This window comes from Boleophthalmus pectinirostris, unplaced genomic scaffold (genome assembly GCF_026225935.1).
Source record: "Boleophthalmus pectinirostris isolate CB_2022bp ecotype Guang Dong unplaced genomic scaffold, ASM2622593v1 HiC_scaffold_18, whole genome shotgun sequence".
Lineage (NCBI taxonomy): Eukaryota > Metazoa > Chordata > Actinopteri > Gobiiformes > Gobiidae > Boleophthalmus > Boleophthalmus pectinirostris.
Window position 1 is genome coordinate 6039676 of NW_026571133.1, and position 26029 is coordinate 6065704.

The following is a 26029-nucleotide window of genomic DNA, read 5'->3' on the forward strand; positions in this document are numbered from 1 at the left end:
ATAACGGACGTTTCCCATTTCTGTGACTGTGATGCTGGACTGAACCAGGACTGAACAGGTCTGAACAAGGTCTGAACAAGGTCTGAATCAGAACTAAACCAGGTCTAAACCAGGAGTAAACCAGGTCTCTCGTCCCGGTCTCGTCCCCGTCTCAGTCCTGGTCTCAATCCTGCTCACCAGACAGTCTACACGGGCGTACCTCCAGGCCCGTCCCGACACTCACTCCAGGTTCAGTCCTGGTTCAGTCCTGGTTCATCCCCGGTTCAGTCCAGCATCGCAGTTTAAGTCACATAAACGAGAAACGGCCGTTGTCCATTTTTTCCATGATTCATTTAAACACAAAATCGAAAACTGAAAAAAATAATTGTTTTGATTTTGGAGACAAATAATGAAGTAAATAGTTGTTTTTTTGTTTTCTTATTTTTGGTTTTATTTTGAAATACAGATGAACGAATGATACACGGATTATTTCACAATACAATATTTTTGAGATATTGTGCAGAAGTTAACAGAAATTCTACGTTTTTTCTTTTAAAAGGCCTGGACTTTGGACAATATTAGTATCATAATGTCCATGTCCAAAGAATTAAGATTGAAAAGTTCTTTATGACAGATATTTCTTCAAGTTTGCTGCACTGAAATAGCACAAAAGATCAGTGTCTATGTAGTTTCCTCCAGTTTTAGCTGTTGCTGCAATAAAACATAAAGCATTTAATTAAAGAAGCTTGTAATTCGATATATTGTGATGGTCCACGATGTCATTGTGAGAACTTTAACGTACGATATGATATTTCGATAATTGTTACATCCCTATTGGGTTTCTACAATGGTTTGCAGTGGTCTACTTCTCTTTAGTCACACACATTTTTTACTAGAGTTTTTCACTATAACTTAACCTTAAATGTAATCCAAGGGGAAATAATGTATCACAAAATAATTTCCCACAATCCTGAGTCAGTTTTATCAACCAAGATCTTGCTCTATCCTTACCAAAGCCAAACAGATCTCTGTTTGAATCTGTGAAGCCATAAGAGGGAAATTGTTCTGGTTTCCGTGGAGTATGAAGGCTTAGCAACCACAAACAGAAGAGAGAAAAGAGAGAGAAGAAAGAGAGAGGAGAGAAGAGAGAGAAAGCGGAGAGAGAAAGAGAAAGAGGGAGGGAGAGGTGGAGGTCTCAGGTGGGAACAGGTAACAAGCCCCACAGGACCACACCTGACTAGAATATTTGTCCTGACACAATCACCATGAAAAAGTGGTAATAATTGTGCATCTCGTTTTCAGCTAATGGAATAACACACAAACTCAAGTGTGTGTGTGTGTGTGTTTTGCAAGACTGAGAACACTGGAGCACTGTATGGTTAACAGACTCGTATGCATGGACTGGAAATTTCAAGCAGCTATTTTTTGCTGTTTAAATAGTTGATTGGAAAAGGAAAGAGAAAAAAAGATGTTAAAAGAAATATTGGGCCTTGGTTTGAGTCATTATCTATGACATATACAGATTATAATTGTACATTTTGTTCATTGCAAACTAAAACATGGACATAAACTGATGAAAAGATAGACATGATGCTGCTGAACTAAACCCAAAATCTAAGAAAAATAGTACCGTAATTTCTGGACTATTGGGAGCACTTGAATATAAGCCACATCAAATAAATTTTAAAATTGTACATATACAGGCCGCACTTGTCTATAAGCCGCAGGTGTCCACGACTTCAAGAACGTTTTCAAGTTCGGGCCGTCTGCTTTCATCGCCTCTGAAAGCTTTTGTCATCTTTTTGCGTTGAGTCAGTTCGTCACGTTCGACTCACTGATGCCGAGCTCACGTGCAGCAGCTCGATTTTCTTCTTCAATAACCACATCAGTTGCCTTTAACGTAAAAGCTGCATTATCTATGTTTCTTTGTGTGTTTTCCACGAGGAGGGTGTGTGTATGAAGTGCAAAATAACTGTTCAAAACACAATCAAACGAGCATCTTCCTCGGCGCATCACCACCGTTTCTCTCTGCGCATGTCTCCTGCAGAAAGAGCCTCTGTCCTGTCTGTATCATGTCAGTGTTTTATAGAATTTCAGCAGATTTCAGACTCTCTTGGGGACAGGGTTAGTTGTGTCAATCAGGTCTGAGTGGATGTCCGGCTACTGAAGTTTTTTGAAAAGTTTCTTCTCATCATTTTCGTACACGGGTAAGACGTATCCCCCTCATTAATGTTCATTTAGCATCATAACTTATTTTATGACACGGCGATAAACTGTTTTAGTACGCTGATAATTGCTAGTAAACGCTGCATCTTCATGTTCTATGTGTAAACCGCACAGACAGCGGAGTTTTCTGCACTCAGGCTGCGCACATCCACTGTTGCCAAACCATAGACCGTATATATGAATGGACAATGTGCCAAACAAAGAATCCGTCCATATATTAGTCGCATCGTTGTATAAGCCACAGGGTTCAGTGTGAGAAATAAGTAGTGGCTTACAGTCCAGAAATTACAGTAATTACAGTGCATTTTGCTACGTACCGAGATAATAAAAACTCGACTTTTCTGAGCAATGGCACCTCAAATGTGTAAGTACAATACAATAACTCAAACATGCACGAATCACTCAAAATACACATTCACAAGGGTTAATAGGCGAGTTTCATTGTTGACAAAAACGCGCGTTGCATGCTGGGAATTATTTTGGTCGGCGGCAAGAAACACTAATTCAACATGACGGACGGAGCGAGAAAGCACGTAAAGGGTATTGATCCCGGTTATTTATCCACTCTAACGGCAGAGGACCCAAGACCATTTGACCAGAAATTGGTCATAAACATCGATGGAGCCAAATCACCCTTTTCAACCCCGACAAAAGGTGGACCAAACCAAATTTCTGGTCAGAATCGCCAACTACCTGGACAAATATTCACTTGGGCGATATCCACAATGACTTGGTGGAAACTCCTGGGCCATTCACAGCAGAAAAGATGAAAACCTCCAAGAGTCTCGATGTGTTGTTGAACTTGTTGGAGTCCACAGTTTGCTAGGATCTTCTACGTTTGCTCTGCGAATGTTTGAAAGCCATTTAATTCACCGTTAGCGGTTCTTTTCACTCAGAATACGAAAAAGACATTTTCCTTCTTCCTGTTTCTATTTGTGCATCCGATAATGCAGCAGGAATTTATCGGGGATAAATACGCGAGGTTACACACTGTGTTTGACCGCTATCGTGTTTCTTGCCTCCGACCAAAATATTTAATATTTCGTCAGTTGAAACTCGCCTATAATGAGAGGAAACTATTATAATGTGATTTCTCTCGTTTAACTTCTTCGTGATATGGCCTGACCTGTTGAGCGCCATGGTAACCGTAGCTCCGGGTTGGATCTCCTGTCCGGCTGCCACAGCAGCGGCTTCGGCCAAAGACGCCACGGCCTGCGTCGCCTCTGAGGCCTGAGTCGTTTGGATGGTCATCTCTCCGCCCTGAAGAGTCGCCCAGTTCTGCTCCACCTCAAACACACACACTCAGATCAAATACCCGCACTTTCTCAGATTTAAAACCAACTAAGTAAATAAATAAATTGCACAAAGATCATAAAAAAGTTGAAAACTGAATTACATTTATGGAGATAAGATTGTGAGTCTGTCCCTTTCTCATCTTCATTTATCTTATCAGCTATGAGGGCAAAAAACAAACATTTCCTCCACAGAAGCAAACACTTTCATCCTGTTCTCTGAGGCTAAGGTTTTTGCAAGTGACACATAAAAACATACATAATTTCTTTGACTGTGGTATTAACATGTTTTGATATATATAAAAGGTGAATAAAGGTCATTTTAAATGATCCATTTCTCCAAACAGTACAGAGGAGTGTTACCTCTCCATCGGTGACAGTGGAGTAATTGACTTGTGCCACTGTGACTCCAGGAAGCTCTGAGGCGTCTGCCAGAGTCGCCACTGTGTGACCTGTGCCAACCTGAGGAAAAGAACAGATACATGTGATACAACATACTGTATTTAAAGCAAAGAAATAGCTGAATATATGACCAAAAATTGTTAATACTGTTGGATGGGTTTAAAATGTGTAAATGCATGAAATGAATCTGATCATATATCGTATTTTTTGGAACTACAAGTCACACTTTTTTTCATGGTTTGGGTGTTTCCTGTGACTTACTGTGATACTCTGGTGCAACTTGTATATTAAAACTTTCACACTGTCAGCCACGAGAGGCTATATGCTTGTGTGTCAGTATCTGCTGCTCCTGTTCCTCCTGTACCACTGTCACTTCACTCTACTGCGCATGTCTCCTGCAGAAAGAGCCACTGTCCTGCTGCAAGTAGTGAAATATTCAGCTGAAAACGATAATTGAGCAGTAGAAAGGGAGGGACTGGCGGAAATTCGGGATGGAGAACACAGCTTCACGGTAACCGGGAGGGTGCACCATGAAACTTTCTTGGAAGTCACTGAATGGATCGAGAAAGCCTGGACTTCAGTGACAACAGAAACCATCCTGTCAGGATTCAGAAAGGCCGGAATAATTCTGACTGGAACTGATGCTGAGTCTGACGACAGCGACACAGAAGAGGAAGTAGCACTCTGTTTACCTAATGGATCTATGATTTACCTCCAGAGGTTGCAAAGTTGCTCAGAAGTGACACTGAGGATGAAGAATTAAATGGATTTAGTGATTTGGAGTGAGATGGAGAGTTTGTTAAACTTGTTCTGTTCTGTTGTTTATGCTATAGTTTATCTGAAGAACTGTTCATATGTGGCTTTAACAGTCTGTTGTTCTCCGTTCTATTCTTATTACTAGAACTTGACTTTCAAAATGAAATGGCGGATCCTGGTCTCAGATTTTATAAAATACATTTCCCCCAAAAAGTGCAACTTGTAGTCCGCTTACATATATATTTTTTCTTTTTCATTACACATTTTTGGCTGGTGTGACTTATATTCCAAAAAATACAGTACTACTATTCTTTTTCTTTTTCTTTGCCTTTTACTTTTACTGACTGTTCAATACCTGTATGAGCGACACAGTCCCGTCGGGGTTGTTGATGGTCTGGACCACCGTCTGGGAGGGCACCAGGTGTGCTATGCTCTGGGCGGCGGTCAGGTGAGCGTGTGTTGCTGTGGCAGTGGTCACTTGTTGATCTTCAAAAGCGTAGAGCAGGTCCTCGCGCCCGTGCTGCTTGTAACAGTTTTTAACGATTGTGCGGAGAGCCTGCGTCCACGACACCTTCAGGAGAAACAAGAGGCGGAGGGTTAGTCAGGGCATTTAGACTGGGACTGGGACTAGGATTATTTTGGTCTAGTCAAGCTTTTATTTCTATTATAGATTAAAATGTATTATAAAAAATCTCAATCATATAAAAGTTGGAATATAGTTTAAATATTTTACATAGGGCAAGTATGTAATTGAACCTAAGTATGTAATTAATGTCCGTAAAATGGCAGTTTTCAGTCCTCTTCCCCCAAAAAACACACATTTAAAACTGGAAATTATAGTTATTTTTGTCATTAGTTCACATAGTTGGAATGTCTGAGGGAAAACTATGGAAAACATCCTTCCGGGACATTTAGGTGGGCAGTCATGGTTGAGTTCCATTGAATCCTTTATTACTGTAATGAAAAAAGAAGTTTCTCTGTCTCTCTTCTCACCCTCTGCTTCTGCTCCTCTGTTCTCACGTCACTGCGGACGTTGGCCCAGGGGATGTCCTCGGGCCACCACACCGGCTTACAGCTCTCCTTCCCCCAGCCCGGCTTCCCTCTGCCCGTCGAGTACTTCAGCATCTCTGGGATAAACGCTCGTAACTGGGCCTGAAGAGGAAACACAAAAAATTTAGGATATTAGCTGATTTCAAAATAATCAGACAAATTCTCTACCACATGAATCATTATTAAACCCTTTCTAATTTGAAAATTGTAAGTAAATCTTCAAATTCAGAACACTTTTGATTCAGATTTAGTCTAATCAATGTGTTGACACTCACTAGTAAATAAAAGGAGTTAATATTTTAGAACTAGTCAAACGATTATTTCTAATGAAGTTGGAAGTGATCAAATAAACATTAAAGGGTCACAATTTTATACAGAGCTTTTCCACTTTCAAGGCATCCAAGCGCTTTACAACAAGGAACCACTCACACATTCACACACACGTTCATACACAAGAGTACACAGACACTGGGGGTGAGGTGGGTTAAGTGTCCAAGGGCACAATGACAGCACCGCTCAACCAATGTGTTTTTTTTTTTCTATTAAAATTTAAAGTAAAAATTTAACCAGCTAAAATTGTACAATGCCAAATTAAGGTTTTGATACATTTTCATTATAAATTGTAAAAGTTACAAGTTGACCCAAGTCAATAGACATTATTCATGAATCACAAAATAAATCTGTGACCATTATTGAACATTAATGAGGATATTTTATTGTTGACTGACTGATTGTGTCTCTCTATTACCGTATTTTTTGGACTATAAGGTGCAATATGAATAATTCTCTCATTTATTTTCATACATGAAGTGCACTGGATTATAAGACGCATTAAGCAAAACAAACGGACGATACTTGAGACTTTTTCATTTCCTACGAGGACAACTCAAATATAGATTGAGTAATAATGTGTTTAATGTAGCTTTGCGCACATTTTTTTTTTACATTTTACACAAACGAAACTTAAAAATACATGGCTAATTTGCATAAACTATAAGCAATTAAAAAAAACAAAACAAAAAAAAACAAAACAGCTTGCTCTTTGTGCGCTGATGCATTCAGCTTCTGTGGGACTAAAGAACATGACTCAGTGGAATATATGTGTAAATTGGTCCGAGATCAATAAGCACAACCAGAATTAATACATATGGTGCATTGGATTATAAGGCGCACTGTCGATTTTTCACAAAATTAAGGGATTTTAAGAGCGCCTTATAGTCTGAAAAATACGGTACTCAAGTTTTAAACAAGGAAAAACAGTAATCAGTGTTTCACACAGAAGAAGAAGTGAGGAGTGTGGGATCTGGAGATGTATGTATATGTACAGTATATCACAGACCTACATGCAACTTGTGAAAAGGCGACCCAAAAAAAAATCTCTTGTGACCCAGTCTTTGAGAAACAATGTTGTAAATGACCTGCGCTATAGTCTGCAATTTATATAAAATAGTCAAGTGTTATTTTTAAAAGTCGACTGGTCAATCTTTCCAATCAAACATTAAAGCATGAATTAATTAAACATAGTTTTTAGTGCATCCTGCCAGACACACACGGTTTTCGTCCTTGAGCAGGAGCTGTGCATTGATCAGACTTGCAGAAATAGTCTTACGCTGCAAATAGAATCAGGCGTTTCCAAAATAAGAGCATACCGTTTATGCTTATGTTTCAAAATAAGAGCGCGCTAATGTTTATTTTCAGACCAATCTATAGCACTGGCTCCGGTCTGAAGTGACACAGACACAACACGAGCTTTAATTCATCCTCCTGCAGCAGCTGTCAAAGCCCAGACTCCAGACAACGACGAGGAGTCCAGTCAGAGTCCAGTCCTTTATTCATTCACACAGTCCAAACTATTACCTATACAATCTGACTGGCTTTATTAAACCAAACTTTAATTTAAGTTTTGTGTACTGTTTTTTCCATATTCACTCTATGACCTCAAAGTGATTTAGCCTGTTGTGACTGGTCTGTAGAAAAGACGTGACAAAACAATTTCACTAGGTAATGAGTAATGGTAATGAATTTCTTTTATTATTATTATTTTATTTCTTAATTTTAACATTTAACAAAACAAAAACAAAACCCTCCCATGCCCCACCCTTCTCTGCACGAGCCGAAGTCAACAGTAACTCAAATCAAGTCAGTCCAGTCTTGAAAATATGTCCAAGAAAGGCGTCCACAGAATGTAATGAAGCTTTATATTGCCTTAAAAGCTAACAAATTGTGATTGGTTGAATTAACTTGTCATTCACTCGCTCAAGGTTAATCTATACAAGGAGGATTAATCCCAGTAAACCTGAACCACATCGAATCAATTTGAAATATATTGTACTGAATTGTATTGAATCAAAAGTGCACTGTATCGAAAAACATCGTATGGTGGCCAAAAAACTCGTGTATCATTCGTTCATTCATTTTTCAAAATAAAACCAAAAAATAAGAAAATTTTTAAAAAACTACTATTTTCTTCATTATTTGTCTCCAAAACCAAAATGAAAAAAACAAAAAAAAAAAAAACGGATAATGATTAGTTTTTTTCAATTTTCAATTTTTTATTTAAATGAGTAATGGAAAAAACGGGTAACAGACATTTCCAGTTTACGTGACGTAAACTGCGATGCTGGACTTTTGCGCCACATATGGACTGAACCAGAACTAAACCAGAACTAAACCAAAACTAATTCAAGACTAAAACAGGTCAAAAACAGGTCTAAACCAGAACTGAACCAGGACTAAACCAGGTCTAAGTTCTAGTTTATTCATGGTGTGGGCTTGGTCCGGTCCCGGTTTCAGTGCTGGTCTCAGTCCCGGTTTGCTCCCAGTTTCAGTCCGAGTCTCAGTCCCGGTCTCAGTCCTGGTCTCAGTCTCAGTCCCGGTCTGGTCCCAGTCTGAGTCCGGTCTGGTCCCGGTCTTGGTCCCGGTCTTGGTCCCGGTCTTGGTCCCGGTCTTGGTCCCGGTCTCAGTCTCGATCTGAACCCAGTCTCGGTCTCGGTCCCGGTCTCAGTCCCAGTCTCAGTCCCGGTATCGTTATCCATTTTTTCATTTTGGTTTTATAGACAAATAACGAAGAAAATAGTTGTTTTATCGTTTTCTTATTTTTGGTTTTTATTTTGAAAAACAAATGAACGAACGATACACGAATTCCAATGTATCGTATCGGCAACTTCTTAATGACAGTCAGCTCAAATTATAACATAACTTAAAACTCACAAGATTTTTTATTTTTTTTTTCATTTTATGTACGGCAATAGAGCCTCTTTAAAATATAACCACTGCACTAGATTATGTCGGTTAAACAACTTCGCTCAACAAACGATTATCAACTGAACGTTCTCAAACCACCGAGTCTAATACAAAACCGAAGAGTGATATTCATGCATTTCCTCTGCAGTGGGCCGGGGCTGGGTGGGGTTTAGCCGTGTCCTCAGTGTCCTGTAATATGCAAGCTTCGCCGGGGGATTATATGGCACAATGAGCCAGTGCAGCGTCTGCCTGCCTTGACATCAGGAGCTAAATTTGGTTCCAGGAGAAATAAATCCTCCCTTCCTCCACCAACCCCGATTCAGAGCGTCACCGGCCGTCTCCACACAGATCAGCGAGTGCACCAAAGCAGGAGTGCAAGACAGCGGCCATCCGTGGGTTCAGAATGAGGCGGAATTAGAGCCGTTGCCATAGTGATTAACCATTTGAGTTACTTTATTTTGAACATTTTGAAATTTGAGAAAGCACAACATATACTCTCCATACTTAGAAAAGTGTAATGCCATACCGTGAAACATTCCAGACAAAGCAATAACAATGTCTTTCCATCTTTTGTAGTTATTTTGAGCTATAAAACCATCTGTAATTTAATAAATGTTAGATAGAGCTGTTTAATGTCACACTGTGGAACATTCCAAGCAAATCCGTGTATCATTCGTTCATTCGTTTTTCATTATAAAACCAAAAATAAGAAAAAGAAAAAAAAAATTCTTCATTATTTGCCTCCAAAACCAAAATGAAAAAAATAGCTTTTTCAGTTTTCAATTTTGTGTTTAAATGAAGAATGGAAAAAACGGATAACGGCTGTTTCCCGTTTACGTGACTTCCGTGACTGCAATGTTGGACTTCTGATGCATACGGACTGAACCAGGACTGATCCAGGTCCGGGACCAGACCGGAACCAGACTGGGACTGAGACTGAGACCAGACCGTGACTGAGATCAGGACTGAGACCGGGACCAGACCGGAGGCTCAGAGCCCAAGGCAGGGCCAGAGCTTGAAGCTGAGGGTCTGACCCTGCGGAGGCTCGGAGTCAAAGCTTGGAGTCCGCCCTGGTCCCGCTCTGGTCCCAGACCTGGATCAGTCCTGGTTCAGTCCGTATGCAGTGCAAAGCAGTGCATCGCAGTCACGGAAGTCACGTAAACGGGCCGTTATCCGTTTTTTCCATTGTTCATTTAAACACAAAATCGAAAACTGAAAAAAACAAATCATTATCTGTTTTTTCATTTTGGCTTTAAAGACAAATAATGAAGAAAACAGTTGTTTTTTCGTTTTCTTATTTTTGGTTTTATATTGAAAAACGAATGAACGAATGATACACAGATTCAAGCAGAGCAGTGACATATCCACAGAAACAAGCAGGTGACCAAAAACCAACCAAAAAGCAGCAATCCATGGGTTCAGAATGAGGAAAAATTAAGGCTGTTGCCATAGTGATTAACCATTTAAAATATTGTAACTTCAGAAAGGGGAACAAACTTTTTAAAAAAAAAGTTGTGTTTAAGAGGAAACTGAAACTCATAAAAAATAAGGAATAGATCAAACTGAAATGTAAATGGATGTAATGAATTTGTGATGATCAAGGCGATTATAACTAAGAACGTACAACTCAGGCCACTCAGGTTTACACGTACACGGGTATTTTTAAAAACTGAGACATTTCCCTTTGTTTGTACCCATCTTTTACATACAAACTGCAAATTCACCTCTGAAAACAAATCTTTCTTACAGATCTGTGGAGAGGCGAGCCCGCTCAGTAATGCAAGTTTTCAAGGTATTTTTGAGTAAAACTTACAACTGTAATGAAATAAATGCTACGGGTTTGAATCTAATCCAGGAGCCGCCCAGAGGTTTGGTGCTCGATGACGTATTCATGCTGGTTGATGTAAATGAAACTTTTTTGAAAACAATGCTGTGTGCATGATGTTATTTTGGAAAATGAAGGGAGGTTAATCTTAGTTTCTCAACATACCCGACTATGTGTAAACATAGCCTAAATATCTGCAAAATTGTTAACCCTGTAGTTAGAACTTCAACAAACATGTTTTTGTAGATTTGAAGATTAAGGGTTAGACATTAACGTGTTAATTATGATTAATTAATTAGAATGAACATAATGCATGACAAACAATGCAGAACATTTGTCAGTGCACCAGGTCGTGGTACGACAATTATACTGATGCACACAGTTACAACAGACTACAACAATGGAGCATGAAAGCACTCTTAGTCTGGTGGATGGTAAATTTCTATTTAAAAAATCATGCAATGGAAGTATTGACAAAGGCGTTGTTTATTGCAAACTGTGCAGAAAAGAGTTTGCATATCACAGAAGCACCTCAACCCCACGAGACCATTTAAATGCAAAACACATGACAGCGAGAACAGAAACTCCTGGAGCTGTTGGGGGAGCAGTTCTGGTCCAAGTACAAACAAAAGGTGTCAGCAGCCCAAACTTGAACAAGTGACTGACTTCAGTAAAAAAAAATCAGTCATCTAAAATGTATTTACATAAAACAAACACTGCTTTTGGGGCAAGATTTTGTTATGCGACTAATTGAGATTAATAAATAACAAAGCCTGTTTTTTTAATCAAGTCCTACCCCTAATTAAGATATTTCAGGCTCTTTAAAACATCCTCAATATACACAAACACATAAAATACTAAAATCTTTACAGTTTAATTCAGAGCAGTCTAAAAAAACACCTGTTACATATTTTTAAGACTGTAAAACACAGGTACCAAGCCTTTAATTCTGCTTAATTATATATTTCTATCATCAACAAGAAGGGCTAAAGGACAGATATGTAGTATGTTTGGTGCACTTTTAAAATAAATTTAAAAAACTTTTTAAGTTCTGGTTGGAATTCAATCAAAACAAAGCTATAAATGTTAACCTATAACCTAACAAACTTGTCCTTAGAAACAGCCTGTAGAGGTGAAAACTGGAGTACTACCGTTTTTAAAGCCACAAAATCCAATTTAAGAGAAACGCTGAGCTAAATCCAGTCTGTGTGTGTTTGTGTGTGTGGGGTTCATGTGCGTGGTACGTGTGCGAGGTACATGTATGTGGATGCATATGTGCGTAGACAGATGGCCTAATTACACCAGTGAGTGAGTTAAGTGGCATGTTGCCTTTACTCCCACCACTCTAACCCCAAACACTAATCCTCAAGCACCGTCCAATCAGGGTCCAGGAGGGGGGCGGGGCCAGGAGGGCGGGGCCGAGCTGTCCCTGATGAGGCTCTGGTAATTAAGAGCTCAGGACAGACCCCCCAACATCACCTGCTGCAGATGCTACCAGTGTAAAAGTCTCAAAAAGGGCCGGCTGAGCGAGTTGGTAAAAGTATCCAATTGTGATGTGCGGTTTTAAAAAGTAAGACTCTGTTCAAAGCAGAGACTGTATATGGGCCCAGTCAAGCAGAAGTAAACAGCAAGGCCAAAAATTAAAGTTAATGCATCTGATATAAAAATGTATTGAACAGATACATATGTACTCTAGTTTATGAAACTGTTTACCTTTTTTCTGTACCATTTTTGGTTCTAAAGTTACATACGTTTTAAACAGACCATGTATGAAACATGGAACAAAAATTATTTCCCAAATTTCAAAGACCTGCAAATCATGTAAATAAATGATGTATTTCATCATATCTTGTGTTATTCCATCTTTGAACTGTTGATGAAGGTACATGATTTTTCAAATAAATATAATTTAAAATGATAAAAATTAGCTTGGAAGGACTGACATATTTTATAGAAATAGTTTCCTTTCATTTTGAAGTAATATTAAAGTATTTGGAAGAAAAAAGCTGACAAATTATACAAAATCATGCACCTTCTACTTGTTTGTACAATTTTCCCTCGTTACTTTTCCCTCCGTTACCATGACCTTTCTTAATAAAAAATCTCATTACTCAAAAAAGTAAGAGGTTTTTCAACCTAATCTTGTACCATATGGTAGAAAACTATATGAAGCAAATATTCAAACCAGTTTGTTAAGGATATGTAAGTGAGAACCGCTAGTTATCACTGTTTGTATTTATTGCCCAAAAAGTGCTGCATATTTCATTCCCTCCATTACCGACATGAGTTTTTTAATTTTGTCGTCAACAAATTGAAAGAATATCACAGGTTTATATATAAAAAGACATAACTAACCCGCTAGCAGCCATGTTTCTAAAAAGAAGTGAGCATGGGGGTGCTCCTGGCTAGGGATGCACCAAATATTTGGTAACCTGATATATTCGGACGAATATTGAAGAAAAAAAAAAAAAGCCACATTTGGCTTTTGGTGGAGTGTATGAGATAACAAGCACACACTTATTGGCATTTACTTGAGTCTTCTGGTTACACTTTTAGCCTATCTACTGTGGTTAAGCAGACTTGTGCCAAAAAGACAATAATTAATTTGTTGCGGGTTTATCCACTTTAATGCACTTAAGTTTTTTGTTTTTTTGTTTAAGGTCTAGCCTAATATGAATGAAAAACTTACTGGTATACTTACTGAAAAGGCTACTGGAATATGTATTATTATTTTTTATTTAAAGAATATTAAATACACATTTACTTTCTTTTAAAATGTATTCTAAGATATTTATGCAATACTTTAAAAAAAAATTTAAAAACTTAACAACTTTCTTTTTTTTTTTTTTGGCCAAGCGTTTAATTTTTATTCGGTTTCAGCCACAAAATTTTCATTTCAGTGAATCCCCTCTTCTGGCTCCATCAGCTCTAATTGACTTTACATTGGAAAATGGTCACCCCTCTCTCTGTAACTTCTGCTGTGAGCCTCGGCCTTTTAACCTGCTCTACAAGATCCTGGTGTTTTATTTCGCAATTCCCTCCGTTAATAAAAAAATTTAACATTTTTATAAGGAACTTGGCTCCAGATTCGCTGAGCTTCATTTGACTGGAGCCGCATGCTAAGGGTGATGTGACATCCCTTGGTCCAAGTTTCTTTATGCAGTCTATGGTTCAAAGTTAAGATTTTAAAAGCAAAACAAAAATGGACTGAAATATGAACTGACAAACTAATAAAAGAATCACATTTCAGAACGTATTTGTACAGATCTAAACTAAAGGGTTAGCAGTTTTTATACAGATTAAAGCTGATGTTTGTTGTTTGTGGAGGGAATTATGGTAGTAAAAAAAATACTTAGAAGAGTATTTTGCTTAATTCACACATGTTTAACACACAAACAATGCATATTTAGGCTGAGCTCTTTTCGCAAACTGAAAACTTGCCCATCAGCGTCAACTGTTCTTCCAAAAGATGTTCAACAATGAGAACTGGGGACGGCTTTATAAGAGAATGGATGGTGGATTAAAAGGATAACTTAAGTCTTAAAGGTCCCATATTACGCGCAACTGACTCTTGTGAGCTTGTTGTGTTCTGTTCTACCTTGTGATGTCATGTAGCAATACAAGGAATGCTTCACTGTTTTTTTTTTTTTTAACTCCATACACCTTCACTAGGTTCATTTGGATAATTTGAGCCAATCTCTACTGAATTTCCAATTGCCAATCTCTACTGAACTAAAGATACTGTATTTTCTAGGCTATTAGGCACTCTGGATTATAAGGTGCTCTGTCATTAAATGGTCTTTTAATGAACTTTTTTTTTCAACTAAACTGCACTGGACTTTAAATGAAACACAACAGTTGGATGGGTCAGTGGTTTTGTTTGTTTGTGGCGTTCACGGTGACTCTGGGCTTTGTTCAGTTGTGGCGTGTAGGGAGGGTGCTGTCTGGGACCGCTGGATTGTCGGCGTGTTTGCAGTGACTCAGTTGTTCAGTTGTGACTCAGAGTGGCACATTGCACTCGCTTTTTCAGTTCGTTCCTCCGTTCCGTTCCTTGCCGGTGTGGAGTGATGAGTGTGTCTGTGGGTGTTTTTCGCTGCGCGGTCGCTGTCTGCTCCGTGTGTGTTTGCGTGCGCTGCGGGTGGTGCTGCTTTGTAGTTCACTGAAGTCGTGCTGGGACACCTGAGTGGATTCGTGTATGGGGCGCTCTGGATTGCGGGGCGCGTGGTCATTTTTTTGATGGGGTTAGAGGCTTAAGAGCGCGTCTAATAGCCCGGAAAATACGGTACTCAAACATGTGTGAATGAAATAAAACACACAACAAGCTCAACAAGAGTCAGTTGTGCGTAATATAGGACCTTTAAGACTTAAGTTATCCTTTTAATCCACCATTCATTCTCTAATAAAGCATTCCCCAGTTCCTTTTGTTGAACATATTTTGGAATAACAACCGACGCTTATGGACAACACAATTCACAAGTTGCCAAATAGCAACTTAACGAGTAGTTGTTTTCAATGCACCATCTCAGGATAGACACCAGCGCTCACCAGTGCAAGACGGCAATCTCCTCGCAATAATCGAATTCAACGCGCTGAAAAACAAGTGCCATCTTCCACCTGCCCTCCCAGGACTCTCCCAGGGCTCTAATTGGCTGCGGACCTGCTCAGATCTCTCAGTAGACCACATCCATACTAGCATGTGCTCTGCGATGATGGGGTGAGTGCGTCAGCGGTACAGTGGGGTTGAGTAAACAAGCTCCGGTCCCCCGGGTCCGGACGAGACCAGAGGAGCAGCGGTTGCCATGAAAAATCCAAACACAAGCGGCCGACACAGCACGCACAAGCTTTTATCGAATAATTAATGCTTCACAAGGAACATACATCCAGCTGATCAGCATTAGTCCAGGGAAAATAATTATATAAGGGGTGTGCGGTTAATTAAATGTAAAAGGTGCACTGTGTAACTTTTCGGTAGATGCTTGTTTCATTGCTCTGCCTGGAATGTTCCACAGTATGGCATTAAACAGCTCTACCTTGCATTTGTTAAAGTACAGGTAGTTTTATAGTAAGACTGTGCAATTAATCGAATTTTGATCACGGTTTCGATTTGTGTGTCTCTCCAAATTCATATAATCAAGTTGAAACGATTTAAGCTTAACAGTTAACAAGTTTATTTTGGCATATATTTATATATATTTAACTATATTTATTTCATTTTTTTTAAACATAGAGATTGTAAAACAGCTGGATATATAGTTTATTTTGGATACATTTATGTTTTTCTATGCCTTATTTCATATTCAAAGTGTATTTTTAAATTCATTTTATGTTTTATAACTCGCAAAACTGCTCTAAAGTAAATTTTTGTAGCCTATATTTATTTTCAGTTTGAAAGTTTTGCATAAATTATCAATAAAAAGTGTTTTTCTGAGAGAGAAAACACTGAATAAATGCATTGTGTAACTAAAAAAATTATCGTTTTAATAATCATGATTTCAGTATTTACCAAAAATAATCGAGAGAATGATTTTTTCCATAATCGAGCAGCTCTATTTTCTATCTTAAAAATACCTAGAAAAATAGGCATTCTGACTCTGAGCGGTGTTGCCTAGCCACAGATCTGACCTGTAACATGGTCTGGTTTAGTCTCCATGAAGATAGAAACATTGAACGTTCCAGACAAAGCAACAGCATCTCCAAAGAGAAAAGCATTTGACGGACCCTCCACCAGAAAAGTTACACAATGCACCTTTAAATGGATTTCAGTTACTGCTCTTGTTCTGCCACTCAAACCCTGAAGCACAGTCACTTTTCTAATCTGCATAGATGTTTAAAGGTCTTATACTACACAAAACTGATTCTTGAGAGTTTTAATCCATGTTACAATGCTTAAAATGTTATCAAAACAGACTTGGATTTGTGTTTTGTTTCATTCACACGTTTGAGTTGCACTTTATTATTAGTCTATCAACATCTAGACATCCAAAGTGCAAAATGCTCTGTTCCACCTTGTGATGTCATGAATAGGGGTGTGCAAAAATATCAAAATATCGTATCGTTTAATTCACTTAATGTGATGATACAGTATCGATATTGTGGGCTGCTGTATTGATATATCACCAAGAGTATTTTTAGGTATATTTTACTGCATTATTTTGTTACAGTTACAGTTTTGTTGCCTGTTTAGTGGAAGGAAACTCGTTTGTGCTACACATTTGATATTTTCACTTTTTTGAGGATTAAAATGGGCGTTTTTCATATTAACTTTGCACAAGAAGTGGTTTAACAAGGACATTTATTATCACAGCCACGATTTAGCCTTTATTCTTTATGGAACCGTATCGAATCAATTTGAAATATATCGTATTGAATCGAAAGTGTACTGTATCGAGATATGTATCGTATCGTGGCCTTTTTATCGAGGTATGTATTGTATCAGCAACTTCTTAGTGATACCCAGCACTAATCATGAAATGGCAGTTTTTAAGTCAACAGCTCCATTTGAGTAAAGTAAAGATTGGCAAGGCTGAAATTATCAAAATGATCACAGTGAAGGTGTGTGGAGTTTAAAAACACAGTGGAGCTCTTCCTGTTTTACCACAGGACATGATACACGAAGAACTTAGTCTGAATCTGCAGGGTTTGTGTGTTAAATGTGTGTGAATGAAACAAAACACTCCAGATCTGTTTGTGATTAGGAACCATTATACCATAGATCAGAAACTACTGTAATATGGGCCCTTTAAACAAAAAAATAACAAAACTTTACTGATAAAATATATTAGGTCTGTTCATTTTTAAAGCAAGTAAATGTTTAAAATAATTGTGATTTCAATTATGGGTAAAACACTTGAGCAGCCCTTTTTCAGTCTATCAAAAAACAGTGTTAAAACATGTCCCTAAATTCCAACACAAATGGTAAACACTACATGTTTCTGTGTTTTTTTAAATTATATTTCCACTACCTTCTCGTCTCCATGGATATTTTCTTGCTTTGCCTGGAAAATTCCACTCTATGGACTCCAAGTTAAAGATGATTTCTGTGCAGAGGTGACCCTGCTTACAGTAAGAAAGCATTTCTGAGCAATGATAGGAAATGCATTATAGATAACACAAATGCTACACAGTGGAATTTTCCAGGCAAAGCATTCAGCAAGAACGTCACCATGGAAACAAGCAAGTCGCTATTTTAAGCATCTTTTTAAGGAAACCACGACAGCGTTAAAGCTACAAGTTTGAACCAGTTTTCCTTAAGGTGCATTGTGTAACTATTATGTTGGAGATGTTGGAATGTTTCATAGTATGGCATTAAACATTTCTGTCTTCATGGAGACCAAACCAGACCAAGTTATAGATCAGATCTGTGGAGAGGCGACCCTGCTCAAAGTCAGAATGCCTGTTTTTCAAGGCATTTTTGAGCTATAAAACCACCTGTAATTGAATAAATGTAAAGGTAGAGCTGTTTAATGCCATAACGTGGAACATATCATGACATCTCCATAGAAACAAGCAGGTGACGGACCCCTAACCAAAAAGTTACACAGTGCACCTTTAGTTCATTATCAAAAACTGTATTATCTTATTACATTATGCTCACCACTGCAATGGATAAAAGTCTATTGTTCAAAGTGTTACTAACTAGCTCCCCCTGGTGGACGCAGTTGGATTTACAAGGACAAACTCGATGCCGGGTGAATGACGTAGCTTGTGTTTACCTGAGTCATCTTGTCCACAGACACAGGGATGCCGTCGATGGTGAGGGGGGGCAGGTCTGACGCCAGCTCTCCCCCCGACGGAGCGTGCTCGGCCAGGGCGTTCTCCAGGTCCTCCAGCATCATGCCTTTGTATTTTCTCACCTGGAAAAAGAGAAAAAGAAACTAGTGACATGGACAAGACAAGTAATCAAAAAATCAGTTGTATAGGAGGCAGTGTTGTCACGATACTAAAATTTCAAACTCGATTTCAATACCAAGGAATAGACTCTTTCTTTTTACAGAATGCCATTTTCAACATTAAATCATAGTATTTTCTTTTATATTCCCAAGTTGTCTTATATCTGTGTAATCCCTCAGTAGTTCAGGTAGGTTCCATAGTCTATGTGCTCTTATACTTTCTCTGATACAGCTCAAGATCATTCAGGAAAGGTTCATTTCTGTCCTGTAAATGTAACTTTATAGTATGAATGTCTGTTCAAATGAGTATCTAATTTCAATACTACCGTATTTTTCAAACTATAAGTCGCACTTTTTTTTACATGGTTTGGGTGGTCCAGCGACTTATATTCTGGTACGACTTATATATTAAAATTTTCACACTGACAACCGTGAGAGGTTCTAGTCTTGTGTGTCAGTATCTGCTGCTCCTGTTCCTCCTGTACCACTGTCACTTCACTTTACTGCGCATTTCTCCTGCAGAAAAACCCTCTGTCCTGCTGCAAGTAGTGAAATATGCAGCCGAAAACGGTAATTGAGCAGTAGAAAGAAAGTTTGGAGTGAGTGAGAAACTTGTGAGGGACTGGCGGAAAGTGGGGATGGAGAACACAGCTTCACGGTAACCAGGAGGATGCACCATGCAACTTTCCTGGAAGTTACTGGATGGATGGACACAGCCTGGACTTCAGTGACACCGAAACCATCCTGTCGGGATTCAGAAAGGCCAAAATAATTCTAACTGGAACTGATGCTGAGTTTGGCGACAGCTACGTGACAGCTACCTCTGGAGGTCGAGGCGTTGCCATGGATTGACAATAATTTACTATAGTTCTATGGGAGTTGTTCAGAAGTGACACCGAGGATGAAGAATTCAATGGATTTAGTGATTTGGAGTGAAATCGAGAGTTTGCTAAACTTATGTTCTGTTGTTTATGCTCTAGTTATCTGAAGAACTGTTCATATGTTACGTTAACATACCAGACGCCTATTCAGTCTGTTGTTCCCTATTCTGTTGTTATTACTATAATTTGCCTTTAAAGATGAAATGTTGGTTCCTGGTCTCTGATTTTATAAAATAAATTTCTCTCAAAAAGTGCGACTTGTATATGTTTTTTCTTCTTCATTATGCATTTTTTTGCTGGTGAGACTTATACTCCAGAGTGAATTATAGTCCAAAAAATACAGTAGTTTAATTATTGATTAGTATTATATTCAGATTTTTCTGGAGGAGCGTCTGCAGTGGCTTGTCTCCTGTAATTAGTGATTAAAACATTTTCTGTTGATCCAAATTTATATAACAGAAGACATTTCTAGGAAGAATAACTGACCACATTCTCGAGAGGAGCAGCCCCAAAAACCTTGAACACTGGGTTTGGTTTGGAGGGAGAGATACACAGAACTATGGCCTGCTGACCCACTCTGGTAGTGTACTCGTCTAGTGTGGCTCGGAGTTTCCTGAACAACACACAAACAGTAAAATTACAGTTAAAAATAATATGAAATGTTACTGAAATCCCAAAACGATGTAGTATTATCTCTTATATGTTCTTACCTTAATAGCCGAGTTTGTTGCCTCTTGCGAATTGACGGATTTGATTCAAAAATATGTGGTCTTTTCCTTTTCTTTCCTGTAGCTACAGCTGCTGCGGCCGCCATGCCAACAGGTCCTAAAAGACAAAAAATATATTCAAAATTATAAAAACTTTGAAGATAGCAAAACACATTTCTGATTTCAGTTTGGGCTACATGCATGAAAAGCGCTTTATAAATTAAGTTATAATCAAATCAAACTTCAACAGCAAAGAAATCCAACTGGAGGAGCTAATATAAATAGTGAAATTGTGCCATCTGCTGGTCAGCCTAAAGTATTACAGTCAGATTTTCTCACTTGAGGACAAATAGAGGTAGTTGTGGTGAAGTTATTAGGGTGAAGCACAACAGACTGTCATACAAGCAGGAAACTGCACACATTTTCTTTAACGGTCATCAATTTGCATTCTTTCAAAACTATGACAATATTTTTCAGATATATGCAACGGGAAAACAGCTGTGTTTCCATTCTCCAATTGAATATATGTTTCTGAAAATCTTATACATTTCTATGGACACATGCAGCACTCATCCCTTTTACTCCTTTCCAAATATACATTGGCCAGCTCTTTAACTGTGATCAAATGATTATTTTATAGGCATAGTAATGTACAGCCTGGTTCATCAGCCAGTTTCCACGAAGTGAAACCGTCTGACCTCGCAGCATTAGTATTTGTTCGCTCGATGGTAGGCAGGTACTTTTTTAAAAATTTAACCAATTGCTGCTATTTAAGCTTTTCCCAAATCCCTTAGGAAGAAGGGCAATAACGTCTTTCCCCTTGATAAAATTCACCAAACATTCTCTTTGTTCCAGCTTTAAATCCTCAATCTCAGGAATCGTTGCCAACACAGAATGTATGGCTCTTTGCTGATTGGCTGGTGCCTGAACTCGCACTTCCAGGGTTTTTGCAAACCGTCAAGTGTATTCCGATTCCTGACCTAATCGCTGGAGTGAAATGAAATTGAGCGGAGTCAGTAGGTGGCACCAGCCTGGCTAAGTAATGTCTACATAATACACACAAACACAAAACCTGGCTTAAGTAGTGTAAATAAACTTAAACTAAAATGATAATACAACCAATACAAACAAATCTGTACCTGCGGCAGCCAAATGTGCGGTGACCTCATCAGTCCCCGCCGAGTTGAGGATGTCTGTGTCGTCGTACGGGTCGTCATCGGGGGACGACGTGGAGTCCTCGTCTGCACTCAGCATGGACGCCTCTGTGTATGTGGCCACGTGCACCTGGACAAACTCAGGAAATAATGACTTCAAAATTTAGAAACACATAGATGAATGGAAAAAATACAGTGCTCTCCGCTTATACTGGCACGCTTGACTATATGATGAGCAAAAAAAACTAAAACAAAATGTGTTTTCTTGAGTACAAAAAATATCATAAATCTATGCTCGGGTTAGAAATGAAAACATTTTAATTTCTGCAGTATATATCGGCGTTCTTTAAAGGTGCATTATGTAACTTTTCTGGTAGAGGGCTTATGAAGGCTGATGTTTGCCAGGAATGTTTCTTACTATGGCATTTATCTGATTAGAAGTTACACTGTGTATCTTTAAGACTAATCAAATCTACATTCATTATAACAAATTATAAGATTGTCTCCATGGAGATAGATCAGACAGTCTACCAAAAACATTCCGTGTCTATCTCCATGGACACAAGCAGGTAATATTTCCAGGCCAAGTTAAAAGTAAAAAATCTGTCAATGGAGACGGAGAGGTAGCCTCACTCACATTAAGAATACATGTTTTTCCAAGAGATTTTTGAGCAGTTAAAACAACCATAACTGAAATAATGCAAAATAGATTTGTTTAATGCCATGTTGTGGTTGTTGTGGTAGCCTGATTTAACCAATCGCTGCCATTTGGTCGTGACCTATGTGATGCGCCAAATCCCGTAGGAAGAAGGGCAATAACGTCTTTCCCATTGATAAAATTCACCAAACATTCTCTTTGTTCTGGCTTTAAATCCTCCGTCTCAGGAATCGTTGCCAACACAGAATGTCTGTCTTCATCTACATCCATCTCGACCGCTTTGTTTACTGTTGTGCTGTACCACAAAAGGGACTCAGTCATGGCTTCACAGCTCTTCACTGATTGGCCGGTGCGCGGTCTACAGCTTCCAGGGTTTTTGCAAACTGTCTAGTCTATTCCTGACCTAGTTGCTGGAGAAAAATGAAATTGAGTGGAGGCACTAGGTGGCGCCAGCCTGACTAACTTTGTGGAACATTACAGGCAAATCAAAAATTTCTCCACCCAGACAAGCAACTGCTCATAAGACTCCCCATAGGAAAAAAATACCTACTGCACCTTTAAAATGCATATTCAAGGAAATACAGTATACTTTTTTTGTTGTTGTTTCCCAGGAACAAATAAATCCGTCACAGCAAATTTCATATTTCTCCCCAAACTTTGAATTCTAAGTAAAATGGAAGCAGGATTATTCCAAAAGTTAAAAAAAAAGTTGCATCTTGGGAAACTGTTATACAACATACAGCAACCTACATCACCATAGGTTTTATCAGGCGTGCCAATATCAAAGGAAAGCACTGTGTGAATGGTTTAAATGGAAAAATCTGCTTATCCACACCTGCTGGACCTGGCTGACCGCGCTGGCCTCGATGGTGGTCATGTGCTCCGTCTGGTGAACTGTGTGCTCCTCCATAACAGCAAAGCAGGTCGATCACAGCTCAAAGCAAATGAAGACTGGGGAGGAAATGAAGAACAAATCAAGAGTCAATCAAACACTGCGGAAACATGAATATTTGATGTTGAAATATTATATCATATTTATATAAAAAAATATAATTTCCCAGTGTGGACAGCAACAACATGTCAGCTCATAATATGCATAAAAATGCAATAAACAAACAAACAAATAAAAAAAACAAACAAAAAAACAAAAACAGAAAAAAACAAAAAACAACACTTATTCTTTTAAATCCCTACAAATTATTAGAGGTTAAATGAATATGACTAATAATTATAGGGTGATATTGGTCATTAATAAATCAAAAACATGATTGAGAATATTCAGTTCAAAGTTAGTTAAAAAATACATATATAATAGATTATATTTATTTCTATTTGTTTATTGATAACAAAGGAAATTCTAATTATTTATCACTATATTACATTATATTATTTATATTATAAAACTATAATTTCCGAGTGTGAACAGCGCTTTATGTTGCATTTTTTGTACAAAAAGCGCTCTATAAATAAAGTTTTATTGATTGATTGACTGACAGCGACAGTTCTGTAGTTCATAATATGCATAAAATAAAAATAAGAAAGAAAGAAAAAAAAGAAAAACAAAATATACCTTTATATATTAATTTAATTATATGAAGAAATTATATGCAGAATCAAACCACAACATTATTCTAGGTTAAAGGAATGAGAATAATAATTATTGGCTGATCAGTATTAACAGTTAAAAATGTATAATCTTTAATATATATTCTTTTTTATATATGCAATTTTTTCATTATATCTTTCTAACTATTTGCATAATGGACATTGTCATAATCAGATGTTAAATTTGTGCTTACGTGACTTCACAGTTCAACTTATGTACGCTTATTATTAAACAACCGCTTATATTGTGTTATTATTGGAGGGTGATAGTTGGTGCAGAAGATGTGAGGGACAATGAGGCTAATGAGGTTCATAAAGGGTTATTTCTGATGCATTATGCGAACATAAATGACGTTATTTGACCTAAACATGAGAAAAACGTCTAAAGCAAATAGGTTACGCTGCTGTAAACTAAACTGTATCAGATTTGTCCATGCATGAGATCAGATCAGTGCTCCACCTCCTCCCCTCTGAACAAGAACTGAACGGTGCAGACTTGGGATGACAAGACGTCCCTTTTTTTTATCCATAACAGTCCCAATTTTGATCCCGGTATCCCCTGTCCCGTCAGATTTACCCAAAACTATTAATTTGTCCCAATTTATACAAAAAAATGTCCCTATTTTTGACCAATCTGATCCATGGCAACAGTAAAGACAGGCATACATTGTCATCTGTTTAGGTAAAATACAGACAAGCTGCTTAAAAATGACTAAAAAGCAAAGAAAATGTGATTATACTGACACATTTTTTGTTTAATTACGCACTTATTCCCCAATTTTATTAACACTAACCAGCAAAAAACCGAGGATGTCCCAGTTTTTTGTTTTTTTATTATTTTATTTTGAAATTCTGGTCACCCTTTGCAGACTGACTCCATAACATAAGATTGGATTTCTGCAAATATTATCATTATTAATAATTTGGAATTTCTGTGTTTAAAACGAAGCATTATAGAGTTGTAATGTGCAGGTTATGGATGTAGTTTATCCTCTGTCCTCTCTCTGCTAGTGGCTTCATCTGTGCTAGGCTAACAGTGCCCTACATTTAGCTAACCCGCTAGCCCGCTAACCATTTCGCGGTCAAACCAACGCGATCTAAAATGACAACAGCCCAAATAAAGGCTCGAATCGATGCTGAGAGCCATGCCGTGCACGAAATCGCAACAAAACGCGCGATGGAGCTGTGATCATTGAAAATACGGGAGCAGCTAGCACGAAACCCGCGCAATGTTAAACAAAACAGCCATAACAGGCCTCGGCCCGTGCGTCTCATCCATTGCGTGCCGTATTGCGAGACATCAATGCGCGCCTAATGTGCAAATTGTTCATTAAATCGCAATAATACACGCTGAAAATCTGCTCCACACTGCATCTAAACAGCCTCTCGCTCCCCCAGTGCTGCCGGGTGCAATGATGCGGCTGCGCCAGGGCTGAAATATATGGAGATTGCGCGGTAGGGCACTAACCTCAGAGCGGCTGCGCTACTCCGGGCCTGCGCCGTGTACAGATGATCCAGCACAAATGGAGGACGGAGACACTACAACAGCGCCCACTGCGATGCTCTGAACACTGCAGGCTGCACGGAGCTGCACGTAGACGGCTTCACGGACCCGGCTCTGCAGTGACATGTGCGCAAAATGGTACGGAGATACGTCAAAATGTGCAGTTGTGAAAGAAATGCAACACGGGTAATGTTAGATGAACCAAAACATCAATAAATCCAAAATTATAACTCTAGCATAAAGCAAATTTAAAGTTAAAACGAGTAAGTTCTTATTACATTCTTTTTAACCTACAGATAAATGAAATAGTGAACCAAAAATATCTTAAAGTGGCTATACTTACTTACTCTTAGATCAAAACTGACATTATATTTGTCCGCGACCCGCAAACAAGTGAGTTTACGAGTTTATTTGGTCTTTTTATTAACCCGATCGTGGTATTTCCCACAGCGCGTAAACAGCACACAGAACCTGCAAAATTGCGTCCTCTTGTGCACAAAATAAAGCACTGCAAAATATTCAAACCTTGAAACATGTGATGGTGGTGATAAGAACTGCAGTGGAGCTTTTTGTGGCTTTATATCGACACTGGCAATGTTAAATTAACTGAACATTTGCATTTTTGTTCTATACCTTGTTTCATAAATAATCTATTTTTACTAGCCTATTCAGTATTCAAGTCACCACTGTTTGGTTAATAATCTTATTTTAAAGTACTGTTACTTTACCATACTCTTAGGTGTACTTTTAGCTAAAGTATATCCTCCTGGGACCCAAAGAAAAAAGTGTATTGCATATACACACTTTCTACTTTCTATGTGATTTTCTAACTATTTGGAGGTAAATGAACACCTTAGC

General features: G+C 38.3%; 1 protein-coding gene across 4 annotated transcripts in view; it reads right to left on the minus strand.

Moving 5' to 3' along the window:
• nrf1 (nuclear respiratory factor 1) overlaps nucleotides 1-25237 on the minus strand; it is a 38381-nt gene extending 13144 nt beyond the window's left edge. The window contains exons 1-10 of one of the 4 annotated variants that reach the window (XM_020927403.2): nucleotides 25136-25237; nucleotides 22898-23013; nucleotides 21390-21534; nucleotides 20254-20368; nucleotides 20030-20156; nucleotides 18486-18626; nucleotides 5649-5807; nucleotides 5011-5226; nucleotides 3861-3959; nucleotides 3332-3492 (exon numbers count right to left, since the gene is read on the minus strand). In XM_020927403.2, coding sequence (XP_020783062.1) covers nucleotides 3332-3492; nucleotides 3861-3959; nucleotides 5011-5226; nucleotides 5649-5807; nucleotides 18486-18626; nucleotides 20030-20156; nucleotides 20254-20368; nucleotides 21390-21534; nucleotides 22898-22972 — 1238 coding nt within the window. In that variant the 5' untranslated portion in view covers nucleotides 22973-23013; nucleotides 25136-25237. Of the gene's footprint in view, nucleotides 1-3331; nucleotides 3493-3860; nucleotides 3960-5010; nucleotides 5227-5648; nucleotides 5808-18485; nucleotides 18627-20029; nucleotides 20157-20253; nucleotides 20369-21389; nucleotides 21559-22897; nucleotides 23014-25135 lie in introns of all 4 variants that reach the window. The other 3 variants (XM_055153731.1, XM_055153730.1, XM_055153729.1) reach the window with 3 other exon arrangements.
• Between the last annotated feature and the right edge of the window lie 792 nt (nucleotides 25238-26029).